Consider the following 15,814-nt stretch of genomic DNA (forward strand, 5'->3'; position numbering starts at 1 on the left):
TGGGCTCCTCCTGTTTTTATTTTGCCTCTCTGAGTGTGAGGTGGCACGGAAAGGAGAGCAAACGGCATTTCTAATGCCAGCCCGAGGGGTTTGGTGGCTGTGCCCCTGCACAGGCAGGACCCGGGTGCTGAGTTCCAAAAAGTGGGATGTGTGGCCGGTGTCCGGGGCTGTGGCTCTGCGTCCATCCCCCGGCAGCAGCCCGGGGCTGGGACCACCCCTCCCACCAGGGATGGAGCTCCCCCCGCTCCCATTCTTCCCGGCAATAACTCCATCCCATTGAGGCTTTTTTTTTGCAGGGATCACGTAATCCCCTCAGCCATCTGAAACCCTGCACTTTAAAAGCCTCGCTGCGGAATGACAAAGAGTTTCTGAGCTGCTGCCGCCGGGGTCGGGCGGTGACGAAGCGCGGCGGGGGCAGCGCCGTGGGCAGCGCTGCGGGATGCGCTGGGATGATCCCGCAGGAGCTGCTCCCCCGGGAAGGGCGCTGCAGCCCGGCATCTCCCTGGGCATCCCTGGGCATCCCCCCTGGGCATCCCCCTGGGCACCCCTGGCCACCCTGACATCCCCCCTGGGCACCCCTGCATCTGCCCCCAGTCACCCCTGCTCACCCCTGGGCACCTCTGGGCACCCCTGGTCACCCCAGCATCCCCTCCTGGTCATCCCTGGTCACCCCTGGTCACCGTGGCATTCCCTCCTGGTCATCCCTGGTCACCCCTGGTCACTGTGGCATCACCCCCGGCCCACTCCTGGTCAGCCTGGCATCCCCCCTGGTCACCTCTGGTCACTCCTGGTCACCTCAGCATTTCCCCCTGGTCACCCCTGGTCACTCTTGTTCACCTCAGCATCCCCCCTTGGTCAGCCCTGGTCACCCCTGGTCCCCCCAGCATCCCCCCCTGGTCACCCCTGGGCACCTCTGGTCACTCCTGGTCACCCCAGCATTTCCCCCTGGTCACTCCTGGTCACCCCAGCATTTCCCCCCCGTCACCCCACATCTGGTGCAGCTGTGCCCGAGGGGCTCCTGTGCAGCTGTGCCCGCTGGGCCGTGCCCCATCCCCTCTGCCTTATTCACATCTTGATGCATCATCTGCAACTTCTGTGAGCGTGCAGCCGAGGGAACCGCTGGGGAATCGCAGTGAGGTGACACCCACACAGCCGTGGGTGTGGGAGAGGGTTGGGAGCCACAGGGGTGCCCTCCAGGCACCTCCTGCCTTCCCCCCTGCCCTTCCCCAGCCCATCAGCGCTGCCCTGCTTTGTCTCTGCAGTTTTTTCATGAGTTTCTTTCCTGTTTTGTATCCCTGACCCAATCCTGCTCCTGCATGGCAAGGAAGGTGCACACAGGGACACCTGGAAGTGCTCCAGGCCAGGGTGACAGGGCTTGGAGCACCTGGGACAGTGCAAGGTGTCCCTGTGCCCACGGCAGGGTGGAAAGGGACAATTTAGGGTCCCTCCAGCCCAAACCATCGTGGGCTCTGCTCCAGGCAGAGGGGAGCAGCGCTGCTCCAGGATGCCACGGTCCAGATCCAGCTCCCTTTGCTCTGTAACAGGCAGGAGGTGACAGAGCAGCTCCCAGAGCAGCAGGCACGGGCACAGAGGCTCAGAGCAGGTGTCGGATGGAATGCAGAGCACAGGGGAGGCTGCACGTGCTCAGGAGGGGGATCTGTGCCACCCACGCTGCTCCAGCTGCTGCAGCTCTGCAGGTCTGTCTGTGCTCCTCATCCTGCACAACGGAGGGGAAGAATCCCTGAGACGGGATGCTTTGCATAAAAACCCGAATTCACTGAGCCAGGAGCGTTTGGACAATGCTCTGAGGGGTGCACAGGGGGTTCTTGGGGTGGCTGTGCAGGGCCAGGAGCGTTTTGGGGTCCCGTTCTTTGGATGGTTCTTTGGGGTCCCTTCCAGCCCAGGACATTCTGTGGTTCTGATTCTGTCTCTGGAGCTGCAGCTTTGTGATCTGGAGCTGTCCTGGCTGCTGTGCTCACAAGGAGCCTTTGCTGGATGTGGCACCCAAAGCCATGGGATGGTGTGGGCACAGGGGACACTGTGGTGGCTTTGTGGGGACACTGTGGTGACACAGTGGGTACAGGTGACACTGTGGGGACACTGTGGGTACAGGTGACACTGTGGGGACACTGTGGGGACACTGTGGAGACACTGTGGGCCCCTCTCAGCTGGGCTGTGTCCCCTGGACAGTGCAGAGCAATTTGGGTCACCTTGGGGTGAAGCAGATTCCATTTAGGAACAGGGAATATTTCTGGGGATTGGACAGGGAATATTTCTGAATGATGAACAGGGAATATTTCTGATGAACAGGGAATATTTCTGGGGGATGAACAGGGAATATTTCTGATGGACAGGGAATATTTCTGAATGATGAACAGGGAATATTTCTGGGGTATGGACAGGGAATATTTCTGAGGGATGAACAGGGAATATTTCTGAGGGACGAACAGGGAATATTTCTGAGGGATAGGGAATATTTCTGAATGATGAACAGGGAATATTTCTGATGGACAGGGAATATTTCTGAGGGGTGAACAGGGAATATTTCTGGGGGATGGACAGGAGGGGCTGTGCTGGAGCCAGGACAGCTGCTCAGCAGCTTTGCCCAATCCCACCCTTTTTAATCTCCCATTACTGATGGTTTTAACCCCTTCCTCCCCAGCAGGGACCACGTCCTGGGCACCCCAGCAGTGGGGACACTGTGATTTGTCCCTGCCCTGTGTCCTGGCTGTGCTGGGGCTCTCAGGCCCTGCTCACTGCCCTGCCTGTGCCCTGCAGAGGGGCTGGAGATCCAGAGCCAGCCCAAAGCTGCAGCTGCACTCACGGGGTACAGGCAGTGATTTTGGAGCTGCTGTGCCCTGGGAAGGGTTTTGATCCCAACACAGACACACAAAGTGTTATTTGTTATTTGCACTCAGAGACACCCTCCTGCCACCAGAGCCCTGATGGGAGCCAGGAAAGCCAGCCTGGGAGCAGGAGAGCACCCCAGTTAACTAAAGGCCAGAATTAACCCCCCTGGGGCTCCCTGAGCCCATGGATTGTGACAAATGGGTGTGCCCGAGGTGGCAGGGGAGCTGAGCAGCCCCAGGATGTGCAGGGTGCTGGTAAAAACCAGGGACAGCAGCTTTATAACACGGGCAGATTGTGATGGGACACGGGGGGAGGTTTGAATGGAAAGAGGAGGGATTGAAATCGGATGTTGGGAAGGAATTCTTTACTCAGAGGGTAAAGAGACCTGGCAGTGCCCCAGGCCAGGCTGGAACTGGGGCTGGAGCCCCTGGGACAGTGGGAGGTGTCCCTGCCATGGGTGGGATTTAATGCCCCCCAATCCCACTCTGGGATTCTGTTTTTTCCCCTGCAGGAGCCAGGGATGGGGCTGGGGTCCAGGCCAAGCCAGTGCCACTGTCCCCACTCTGCAGGTGACAGCTGAGGGACATCAGATGGAACGGGGAGGGTCTCTGCTTTCATCAGGATTTTGATGTCTCTTGAAACAGTCTCTCTGTTTTTTCAGGGAATAAATTCCATATTTTATTCATTTTCTGCACAGAGAGGAGAGGTTCTGGAGCCCTGGTGGGGATGTTTCTAAGCAACGTTGTTTTCCCACCACCAGCGTCAGAAACAGTGACTTTTTTACTTTTTTTTTTTTTTTTTTTCTTCATATTTTTGTAGCAATAAGACAAACTCTGAGCAGTTTAAATCAGGAAAGCTGTGCCATGATTTCCCCAGTTTGGCTGATTCCCCCACCTGTGAGGGGGTGTGTGAGGGGTCCCCTGGGGGTCACCTCCCCCCAGGCTCTGCCCTGGGACCCCTCAGGATTTATTTTGGTAGAGTTTGGCTGCTGTGGGCACAACCACAGACTCAGGGCAACGAAACCAGGCTTGCAACAAGGCAAAAGCAGCTTCATCTCCATTCTGTGGAGCTCTCCCAAGCCTGGAGACTCTTCTGTGGGTGTGGACTCGAAAATGTTTTAGTCATTGTATGTGTTATTGCAGAGATTTTATTTAAAAAGTCTGGGTTTGCATAGGGGGGAAAAGCCTCTCTCTCCTCTTCTGTCTCATTTCTGATGGATGGGTGGATGAATAAATGCATGGATGGGGAGATGGAGAGATGGATTAATAGACAGAAGGATGGATGGATGGATGGATGGATAGATGGATAGATAGATAGATAGATAGATCAATAGATGGATGGAAGGATAGACAAAGAAATAGGTGGATAGACAAATAAATAGGTAGATAGAAAGATAAATCAATAGATGGATGGATAGATAGATAAATCATTGGAAGGGTGAGTGGATGAATGGATAGATGGATGGATGGATAGATAGATAGATAGATAGATAGATAGATAGATAGATGGATAGACAGATAAATCAGTAGATAGAAAGATAACAGATGGATGAATAGATAGACAAGTCATTGGGAGGATGGATGGATGGATGGATGGATGGATGGATGGATGGATGGATGGATAAATCAATATATAGATAGATGATAGATAAATCAATAAATGGATGGATGGATGGATGGATAAATCACATAAATCATTAGGTAGATAGATGATGGACAGATAAATCAATAGATGGATGAATAGAGAGATAAATCAATGGATGGATGAATAGATAGATAAATCAATGGATGGATGGATGGATGGATGGATGGATGATTGGATGGATGATGGATGGATGGATACACAGATTAACAGGCAGACAGGATGGTTCTCCTGATCCCTTCCAGCTGGGAGGGAAGGGAAGGTTTTTGGGCTGATTTGGGGGATGTTAATTAAGTGGCCAAACCCAAACTCTCCCTGCTCCAAGCACTGAGGGCAGCAGGGAAGCAAATCCCCAGCTGGATGAAGGGTTGCTGCTGGAATTGCTTTGTCCCTGAAGGACACAGCAGCCAGTTGAGGTTAAGCAGGTAATTAAGCAGCACAAGTGCCTCAGGCCATAAATCTCTGCCAGGGCAGGGGTGGGTGCTGCTCCTGCAGTGAGTGTGGGAGGGGAGGGCTCCCCAGGGACGGGAATTGTCCTTCCCGCTGCTGGCTGGAGGCACAGGGGCTTGTCCTGGGCTGAGGATGTGTTTGGGAGGGTGGAGGTGGCTCTGCAGGGACAGGACAGCTCCTGTCCCCATGGAGCTGTTTTGGGGACGGTGGAGGTGGCTCTGCAGACACAGGGACAGCTCCTGTCCCCATGGGAGCTGTTTTTGGGAGGGTGGAGGTGGCTCTGCAGGGACAGGACAGCTCCTGTCCCCATGGGGAGCCTGGAGATGTTTTTGGGAGGATGGAGGTGGCTCTGCAGGGACAGGACAGCTCCTGTCCCCATGGGAGCCCGGGGCTGTCCCCGTGTCCCCCAGCCCAGCGTTGCAGAGCACTCAGTGCCACTGCTGGGCTCTGAGCTGTTCCCCTGCTCAGGATTAATTACAGCCACACAATTTCGGGTGTTTTCTGCCCTGTGCCACCCCAGACAGCTCACTCCTGGCACGGGGTGCTTTGCAGGGATGTTTCACCCCTTCCTCGTGGCTCTGTCCCTGCAGGGCTCTGCTGTCCTGTGGGCACACAGGTGTCACCACGCTGGGATTTTTTCCTCCTAAATCCCCAGTTTGTGTTCCCCTGGCTCCCCTGGCTGCTGTGCCTGCTCCCCTGGGAGCTCTGCTCATCCCACATCCATCTTACATACATCAGTCACTGGTTCCTTCAGCTCTGGCTGCACACTCAGCACTTCCCAGGGAATAATTCAGCTCCAAATTCCCATAAAAGCCACGGAGGAGGCACGGGGTGAGGCAGAGGAGGGCTGGGAATTTTCCACCTCTCCCACGGTGCTTGCTGCTGCCCTGTGCTGGAGGAGGCTCTGCTGGTTTAAGGAGGATTCTGTGCAGGAGAAGCAGAATTCCTCTTCCAAGAGGGTCAAACCCAATCCCAGGGGGTTTTTCCTTGCAACATTTGAAGATTGGATTATGTGTGTAACATTAACTTGAGTTAAAAAAGTCTTGAAAACCTGTGATATTCCCCCCCTCCCAACTGTGTTTTTGCTGTCAGGTTTTATCCTGGATAAATTTATTCCTCTGTGCTGCTGCAGGATGTCTTGTCCTCCCTTTCCCTTTGTGCCACTTCTTGACTTTCTGATGCTGAACCACGGGGCTCCTGAAGCCAAAACTTGTCACCTTGACCTTTTGTGTGCTTGCTGGGCCCTGCTGCTTTCTTTGGCCCCAGAGGAGCTCTCCTTACCCAGCTGGATTTCTCCCTGCAGGGTTTTGCACCTAAGTGACTGAGCAGCAAAATGATGGATTTTTCCCCAGATTTGAGGAGCTGGAGGCTTTTGCAGCTCTGGGTGTGGAGCTGGTGTGAGTCCCTGAGCCTGTTTCATGTCACAGAATCATTAACTCAGGTGGATCCAGCTCTGCAGCAGAACCAGTGTCTCCTCTGAGCTGCATTTCTGCCAGGAGGGCTCAGTGCTGGGTTGGGTTTGCAGGTGTGGTTCCCATGGGGGCTGAGCTGCTGGAAGGGAGGAAAACAGGAATGAGCCAGAGAAAAGGAGACCCAGAGCCCCAGGGGTGACACCTGGCCCCAGGTGTGGCTCTCCCTCTGTGCAGGGCTGGTGTAAGAGCAAAATGAGGGGCCCAGGACTCCATTATTGTATCTGTTTATTGTATCCAGAGGATACAGCAATTTATTTATTTTTAAAATGCTGTTTATTGTAAAGAGAGGATACAGCCATTAATTTATTTTTTAAAATGTTATTTATTGTACCCAGAGGATGCAGCCATTCACAGGTGGTGGGTGACAGAGCCCAGCCCACAGCTGTGGGTTGGTCTGAAGCCACTTTAGTTCTGCTTACAATGCATTATACACTTTTCTTTTATTACATAACAACCAACCAATAATTTTATTATTACCTATAGCCTGCCATAACTACTGACATCACCATATTCATGTTCCTATTTTCCAATCACTAAAAGTTAGAGTGTTTAAGCTGGAAGTTGTTTTTCAGTTTTCTTGCAGTGGAAAATTGAGATCTTCACTTGTAACATTGGCATTGTCTGCCTGTGAAATCTTTTTGCTTAAAAACTTCTGTTTGAGGTGGGTTTATCCTTTGCTGTGAGCTGTAAAAACCCCTTCTGACTCAGATCCCCTTTGCCTTTTCAGTGGTCCCAGTGTCTGGAGAACCAGGAGAGGGTGATCAGAGCTGGCTTCACTCAGCAGCTCTGGCCAGGCAGGTGATCCTCAGGGACCAGGGGCTCACAGAGAGGAGCCCTTCCCAAACCCCCCTGACCCTGCCCCTGGCCCCAAATCCTCCTCCAGCTCTCCTTGAGCTGCAGCTGAGCACCCTGAGCTCACAGGCACCCCGAGGGTTTCCAGGATGCTCCTGGGGAGTTGGGATTGTCCCCAACACCTCCCAGACCCCTCCCAGCCCAGATCCTGGGGGTCCCAGGGGTGCTGCTCTGCCTCAGAGCCTGCAGTTAGTGCAGAGGAAGCACAAAAAGCTTTTCCTGCCCATTGATTTTTCTGGGCAGTTGTGCAGCTGCAGGCAGGTGTCTGTCTGTCTGTCTGGTCCATCTCCATCTGCACCCACCTGGCTGCTGTAAAGTCAATGTGAAGAGGCAGCAAACACCTGAGTGTTTGTTTGGTGGGGTTTGGTGGCTTTTTGTGGGTTTGTTTTTCTGTTTTGGGAGCAGAAGCAGGTCTGGGGTGGGAAATTCCAGGTGAACTCCTGCTCTGCAGGAGGAGCCCTCACACAGCACCAGGAACCTGCTGGGCACCCAGTGGGACCAGTTCAGGCTGCCAAACTGGTGTGGGCTCAGGGCTCTGCTGTACCTGGGAATGGGGGGCACACCTGGGAATGGGGGGCACAGGGAATGGGGGCACGCCTGGAGTGGGGAGGGACCAGCCCTGGTGTGGCATTGTGGGGAAGGACAGGACAATCCTGGAGGTCTGGGCTGAGAGCCTGGAACAGATCCCACTGCCAGGGAAATTTATATTTATATATATACATACATTTATGTATTTATATATTTATATTTTTATATTTATTTCTGTTTTTATATTTCTACATTTATGTATTTATATATTTATATTGATATATATTATTTTATATTTTATATTTTTTAATATTTTTATATTATTTATATTTTTATATTTTTTATATTTATTTCCCTATAAATGCAGGCAAACACCTCAGGGATGCACTCACACTGTGTGTCCATACAAATACATTTATACAGGGATGTATAAGGGGTGTATGGAGGGGATCTGTGTTTGAACATAGATCCTGGGAATACCTGTGTGTGCAGATATAAAGAGGGGTGTAAATAAAGGGTGTGTCCATGAATATATAGATTTAAAGGGTATTATGTGCGTTTATATAAAGGTTGCACATAAAGGATGTGTGTATACATAAATTGGGGATGTATATAAAATATATGTGTACAAATATATATATAAAGGGGGTATAGATTTTATATTTATATTTATATTTATATTTATATTTATATTTATATTTATATTTATATTTATATTTATATTTATATTTATATTTATATTTATATTTATATTTATATTTATATTTATATGGAGAGAGGAGTTCATGGCTGAGAAAAGCAATGAACAGATCAGTGAGAAACAGGATTCAAACCCCTCCCCTATAAAATGATGGAAGCTGTGTGGGAATGAACTCGGCCCTGAGGAGTTTTCTGGGCTGGGGGGGCTGTGTGCAGGAGGAATGCAGAATTCCCCATCCCAGGGAGCTGGAATCTGGAATTGCTGCCCTGGGTGCTGCAGCTGTGAACCTCCCAAAGCTCCTGGGGAGGCTGGGGCATCCTTTGGGGGCTTGGTGGGCTGGCACTCAACTTAAAATAAAAAAAAAAAAAAGAAAGAAAAAGGGTGGGGGATGAGGGGAAGGAAAAATAGGAAAGGAATAAAGAAGAAAAAATAGAGCAGAAAAGGATAAAAAGAGGTCAGAGCTGGGCTGGCTGTGCTGGAGCTGGAGCTGTTCCAGCAGAGCTGCGGTCGCGCTCCTGCCCGCACCTCCCGTCCAGCGGCGCTGAGCTGCCCGAGCCCTGAGGGGGCAGGACAGCTCGGGATGGTCCCTGCATCCCCGGGCTGCTCCCCTGCACCCCCGGGCTGCTCCCCTGCATCCCCGGGCTGCTCCCCTGCACCCCCGGGCTGCTCCCCTGCATCCCCGGGCTGCTCCCCTGCATCCCCGGGCTGCTCCCCTGCATCCCCGGGCTGCTCCCCTGCATCCCCGGGCTGCTCCCCTGCACCCCCGGGCTGCTCCCCTGCATCCCCGGGCTGCTCCCTGCATCCCCGGGCTGCTCCCCTGCATCCCCGGGCTGCTCCCCTGCATCCCCGGGCTGCTCCCCTGCATCCCCGGGATGCTCCCTGCATCCCCGGGCTGCTCCCCTGCATCCCCGGGATGCTCCCCTGCATCCCCGGGCTGCTGCCCTGCATCCCCGGGCTGCTGCCCTGCATCCCCGGGCTGCTCCCTGCATCCCCGGGCTGCTCCCCTGCATCCCCGGGCTGCTCCCTGCATCCCCGGGCTGCTCCCTGCATCCCCGGGCTGCTCCCTGCATCCCCGGGCTGCTCCCCTGCATCCCCGGGCTGCTCCCTGCATCCCCGGGCTGCTCCCTGCATCCCCGGGCTGCTCCCCTGCATCCCCGGGCTGCTCCCTGCATCCCCGGGCTGCTGCCCTGCATCCCCGGGCTGCTGCCCTGCATCCCCGGGCTGCTGCCCTGCATCCCCGGGCTGCTGCCCTGCATCCCCGGGCTGCTCCCCTGCATCCCCGGGCTGCTCCCCTGCATCCCCGGGCTGCTCCCCTGCACCCCCGGGCTGCTCCCCTGCATCCCCGGGCTGCTCCCTGCATCCCCGGGCTGCTCCCCTGCATCCCCGGGCTGCTCCCCTGCACCCCCGGGCTGCTCCCCTGCATCCCCGGGCTGCTCCCCTGCATCCCCGGGCTGCTCCCCTGCACCCCCGGGATGCTCCGGGGAACCGAGCTGAATGGGAACCTGAGAGGGGCAGAAATGCACAGAGGGAAATGGGACGCGCTGCAGGCACAGGGCACAGCCCGGGCTGCTCTGTTCGACCTCTTCCTTCTGCTCTGCTCTGTTTGGCTTCCAACGACTCCCCGGAGCAGGGAGGGGCACAGGCACTGTCTGAGGCTCTAGGGCACAGGACGGGCAGTGACTTTGCCTTTTCCAGGGGTGGAACAGGATGGTCCTCCCCACCCAAACCACTCTGGGACGCGGCGGGGTGCAGGGAATATTTGTGGGCCCCCAAATGCTGCTGGGTGTGTTGGGGTTTATCCCCAGCCCTGAGCACACCTGGCAGCACAGCCACTCTGGGATCTCCCTTTGGGGGAAACACGGGGTTTGACAAAAGCAGTGCCTCGTTTTCTGAATGTTCTGATTATTTCCTTTTCCTTCCAGAAACCTTGGCAAGTCTGGGCTGAGAGTGTCGTGCCTGGGGTTGGGTGAGTACCTGTGTCCCTCCCCCAGCACAGCAAATCCTCTCCTGTGCCCTGCAGGGATGTCCTGGAGTGTCCCCAGGAGCCCCAGTGCCAGCGCCAGCCTGGGCTGGGCCAGGGCTCCTTTCCCCCCTTTCTTCTTCTTCTTCTTCTTCTTCTTCTTCTTTTTCCCCCCTTTCTTCTTCTTCTTCTTCTTCTTCTTCTTCTTCTTCTTTTTCCCCACCTTCTTCTTTTTCCCCTTCTCTTATCTCTGCTCCACACTGGCTCCAGAACCACAGGATTCCTTACCAATATTTTATCAATATTTTATCTGCCACTCCACCACTTTGGGCATCTTAAAGAATCTCTGAGAAAGGCACCAGGTTGAATATAAATTGATGATAAAATCAGAGTTTGGTTTTATTTTACTGTTATGTAGACAGAGCACAATCAGGTTAAAATCAGAAATGGGTGCTGGGGATGCAGAGGGGGAAGGAGATTCCCCTCTGAGTGCTGGGGCAGGGCAGCCCCAGGGCCAGACTCGGCTCAGACTGGATCACAGCTCCAGCTCTGAAGGACTCAGCAATGCTCAATCAACACAACAATAGCACTGCTTAATCACTTGACTAATTTAACATTTATCAAGTGACTCAATAGGATTTGCTATAAGCACAACAGTAGCTTAATTATGAATCTAAGCTAATTATGCATCTAAGATGGCAACGTTCATTCTGCACTTACTCAGAGTATTTAAATCAATTGATGCACCCACAGAGCAAACCATAAACCTGGGAAGCAGCTCAGGGAAACTGTACTCACATTCTAGGGGATGCTTGGCTTTAGTCACCAGGAAATTTCCATCCTGGATGCAAGTTGGTCTGGTAGTTACTGGAATGTTCTTTGAGAAGTCAAATTATTATTATTATTATTATTATTATTACTACTACTATTATTATTATTATTATTATTATTATTATTATTATTATTATTATTATTATTATTATTATTATTATTTCTGTTATTATTAGGTCAGAGCACCCTGCTCTACTGGGAAGTGTCCCTGCCCAGCAGAGGGATGGGATGGGATAATGGGATGGGATTTTGAAGGTCCTTGCAGCCCAAACCATTCCTGTGATAATTCTGCTCAGGCTGTTCAGACAAACGAGGCTTTGGGGCTGTTTGCTGGAGAGCAGGAGCTGTGAGAGCAGAGAGTGTTTGGGGTGAGCTCAGGGGTCACCTGCCCAGGTGAGTGTTGCTGGGATGGAGCTGGGTGAGGACCTGGGCTCTGCCTGGTCCTTCCAGCCCCTTCTTCCAAAGGATTTGGGATTGGGTTTTGACCTGGAGGGAATTGGGAAAGTCACCCTGTAGCACAAGGTCTGTTCTGGTTAAAACAGCCCCACCATGGGAAGGACTCATCCTATCTGAGCAGAATTTTATTTCTCAGCCTCGCAGCTTCCCCAAGTGCTGCTGTTGTGGGAAGGAAGTAGCAGCAGGAAAAGAAAAAAAAAAAAAAACAACAAACAAACAAACAAAAATAATTTTGCAGAGCTTTTTCTTTGGTTTCAAGCATGTGGAACTGCAGCAGCATCTAAATATACTGAGGCTTTGTGGGTGCAGCTGTGCAGGGCTGGGCTGGGCACAGCACAGGGAGCTCAGCCCTGCCCTGGCACTGCACACCTGGGATCAGGATTCCTGCAGTGACAGGGATTTCAGCTGCACACCTGGGGTTGGGATTCCCTGCAGTGACAGGGATTTCAGCTGCACACCTGGGATTGGGATTCCTGCAGTGACAGGGATTTCAGCTGCACACCTGGGATCAGGACTTCCTGCAGTGACAGGGATTTCAGCTGCACACCTGGGATCAGGATCCCTGCAGTGACAGGGATTTCAGCTGCACACCTGGGATCAGGATTCCCTGCAGTGGGCAGGGATTTCAGCTGCACACCTGGGATCAGAATTCCTGCAGTGACAGGGATTTCAGCTGCACACCTGGGATCAGAATTCCTGCAGTGACAGGGATTTCAGCTGCACACCTGGGATCAGGATTCCCTGCAGTGACAGGGATTTCAGCTGCACACCTGGGATCAGGATTCCTGCAGTGGACAGGGATTTCAGCTGCACACCTGGGATCAGGATTCCTGCAGTGACAGGGATTTCAGCTGCACACCTGGGGTTGGGATTCCCTGCAGTGACAGGGATTTCAGCTGCACACCTGGGATCAGGATTCCTGCAGTGGGCAGGGATTTCAGCTGCACACCTGGGATCAGGATTCCTGCAGTGGGCAGGGATTTCAGCTGCACACCTGGGATCAGGATTCCCTGCAGTGACAGGGATTTCAGCTGCACACCTGGGATCAGGATTCCTGCAGTGGGCAGGGATTTCAGCTGCACACCTGGGATCAGGATTCCCTGCAGTGACAGGGATTTCAGCTGCACACCTGGGATCAGGATTCCCTGCAGTGACAGGGATTTCAGCTGCACACCTGGGATCAGGATTCCTGCAGTGACAGGGATTTCAGCTGCACACCTGGGATTGGGATTCCTGCAGTGACAGGGATTTCAGCTGCACACCTGGGATCAGGATTCCTGCAGTGACAGGGATTTCAGCTGCACACCTGGGGTTGGGATTCCCTGCAGTGAAGGGATTTCAGCTGCACACCTGGGATCAGGATTCCTGCAGTGGGCAGGGATTTCAGCTGCACACCTGGGATCAGGATTCCTGCAGTGGGCAGGGATTTCAGCTGCACACCTGGGATCAGGATCCTGCAGTGACAGGGATTTCAGCTGCACACCTGGGATCAGGACTTCCTGCAGTGACAGGGATTTCAGCTGCACACCTGGGATTGGGATTCCCTGCAGTGACAGGGATTTCAGCTGCACACCTGGGATCAGGATTCCTGCAGTGGAGCAGGGATTTCAGCTGCACACCTGGGATCAGGATTCCCTGCAGTGACAGGGATTTCAGCTGCACACCTGGGAATTGGGATTCCTGCAGTGGGCAGGGATTTCTCCTGCTTGAGCTGGGACAGGTGAGGGAGGCCCTGGCTGGGAAAAGGAGCAATTTCCACCAGATCCATCCTTCCCTGTGTATTTTTCTCCCCAGCTGAGTGTGTTGGCTGAGGCTGTGAATCATCCTTGGCTGTTGTTTGAAATGCCAAATGTGCCTTGTGCTTTTTTTTGCCTTTTTAAAGTTTGTTTTTTGAATTTGCAGAGGGAGGGGAGCAGGCAGTGCCTCTGCCTGGGCTGGGGTCCCTCCCTGCCCCACCACACCTGGTGCTTGGAGCTCCCAAACCCACACCTGCCTGGATTTGTCATCATCTTGGGGAAAAGCCACTTTGGAATCCCCAGCCATGTTCTCCTGGTGTCCCCCAGCTGGGGCCTGGCAGCACAGGGGGGACACAGGCAGAGCTGTCCTGCACCACAGACATTTATTAGTGCATTTATTCTATTTATCAGTGCATTTATTAGAGCATTTATTCTATTTATTATTCTATTTTCTATTTACTATTCTATTTACTATTATTTTCTTATTCTATTTCTTATATTTCTTATTCTATTTGCTCTCATTTTATTATTCTATTTACTATCATTTTATTGCATTATTATATTTATTATATTTATTTATTTTATTAAATAAATATAGTTCATTCTATTTCTTTACACAGATTATGATTATATTTATTCCTTGCACTTAAAGAGCTCCAAGGTGCTTTTTATTCCCATTTTATTCTCTGTGAGTGGCTGCTGTCCCTCGGTGGGAGGTGGTTTGTGCCAGGAGGTGAATTTTGGGAGGATGAATAACTCCCTCCCTCCTCACCTGTGCACTGTGTGCTGCTTCTGCTAAAGGAAAAAAAAAAAAAAAATCACTTTGAGATAAAGTCTCAACCCATTTTTTGGTACAAACACATTTTAATGTATTCCTGTAAAAATGACACCTCTGAAGCCTGAACATGGAAATCTGCCTTTGTTTGGGGATTTTTTATCTGCATGAAGGAGCTGAAGGAGGAAATGAAAGCAGGTTTCAGTTTGATCTGAGCAGAGCAAAACTCCAGTAAAAAAACTCCAAAAATCAGAGAAAATCCCTCTGAGCTCTGCAGGCAGCCAGGCCTGACAGGGGCTGCCCTGCCCATTATCACAGGGCTACAGAAACAGAAAATCAGCCAGGAAATAGAAAATCAGCCAGGAAATAGAAAATTGGTCAGAAAAATACAAAATTAGTCAGAAAATAGAAAATTAGCCAGGAAATAAATTTGTGCTCTTTGCTCATTTATTTCATTCCCATGTCTCTGGGGCAAACTTGGCTCTCCCAGCTCAGGTTGTTCTGCAGGGGGTCAGGAGCTGCACTTTGAATTCCCACTTTAAATAACTTTATTTGAGAGAGAAAGTTGGATTGAAAAATTCAGAACTGCCTGAGTGGGGCTGGCCCTGCTCTGGGTTTGTGTCCCAGCACCAGGGACCCAAGAGCCATGGGAGATTTTTATTTTTATTTTATTTTATTTTATTTTTTATATTTATTTTATATTTTTATTTTAATTTTTATTTTATTTTTATTAAATTTTTATTTATTTTATTTATTTTATTTTATACTCTAAGTACCTATTATATTACTGACTTTTCACAGATATTCAGATGAATGCTGTATAATTTTGGAAAATTTTGCTGTATGACTAGAGTTTCTTTGAGTTCTGCTATTAACAAAACTTAGAAATAGTGTGGTAAATATATTTTTTTGGACTATAACGTGATATAAAAAGTTTTTGTTCTTGTAACTAACTCAGAGAATAATCAGAGCAGCTCTTGGCTGAATGCCCAGCACCTGCCTGTTAGAACTCTTCTATATATATTAAAAATAAAAAAATATATTTAATATATATATATATATAAAATATATATATTTAAATATATATATTTAAAATATATATTAAAATATACATATTAAATACCTATATATAAATATATGAATATATATATATATATATATATATATATATATATATATATATATATATATAAACTTAAATATAAAGCTAATATATAAAGTAAATATAAAGTTATATATTTAAACTTATAAATTTAAACTATATTATAATATTTTTTTTTGCTTTATTTTTTGTCTCTTATTGCCGTTAATTAAACTTTTTCCGATTTCCCTGGGAAGTTTTTCCCCTCGTTTTTTCCTGCTGCTTCCCCAGCTCCCTGCTGCCTCTCCAGCTTAGCAAATGTGGACTCCTAAAATAAATCTATATAAATATATCCATGCCAAATCTTTCCTGCAGGAATTCCTTGGGGTGCCACCAGCTGACCTTTAAAGGTCTTTTCTAACCCAAACTGCTTCAATCCACACACAGGATATTTAAATTTATTTTTTAATTTAAAGCAATGA

General features: G+C 50.5%; 1 protein-coding gene across 3 annotated transcripts in view; it reads left to right on the forward strand.

Moving 5' to 3' along the window:
* KCNAB1 (potassium voltage-gated channel subfamily A regulatory beta subunit 1) overlaps positions 1-15,814 on the forward strand; it is a 61,349-nt gene that overhangs the window by 26,898 nt on the left and 18,637 nt on the right. For all 3 annotated transcript variants that reach the window (XM_056499203.1, XM_056499205.1, XM_056499204.1), the window contains exon 2: positions 10,416-10,459. In XM_056499203.1, the coding sequence (XP_056355178.1) occupies positions 10,416-10,459 (44 nt within the window). The remainder of the gene's footprint in view (positions 1-10,415; positions 10,460-15,814) is intronic.

This window comes from Oenanthe melanoleuca, chromosome 9 (genome assembly GCF_029582105.1).
Source record: "Oenanthe melanoleuca isolate GR-GAL-2019-014 chromosome 9, OMel1.0, whole genome shotgun sequence".
In the NCBI taxonomy this organism is placed as follows: Eukaryota; Metazoa; Chordata; class Aves; order Passeriformes; family Muscicapidae; genus Oenanthe; species Oenanthe melanoleuca.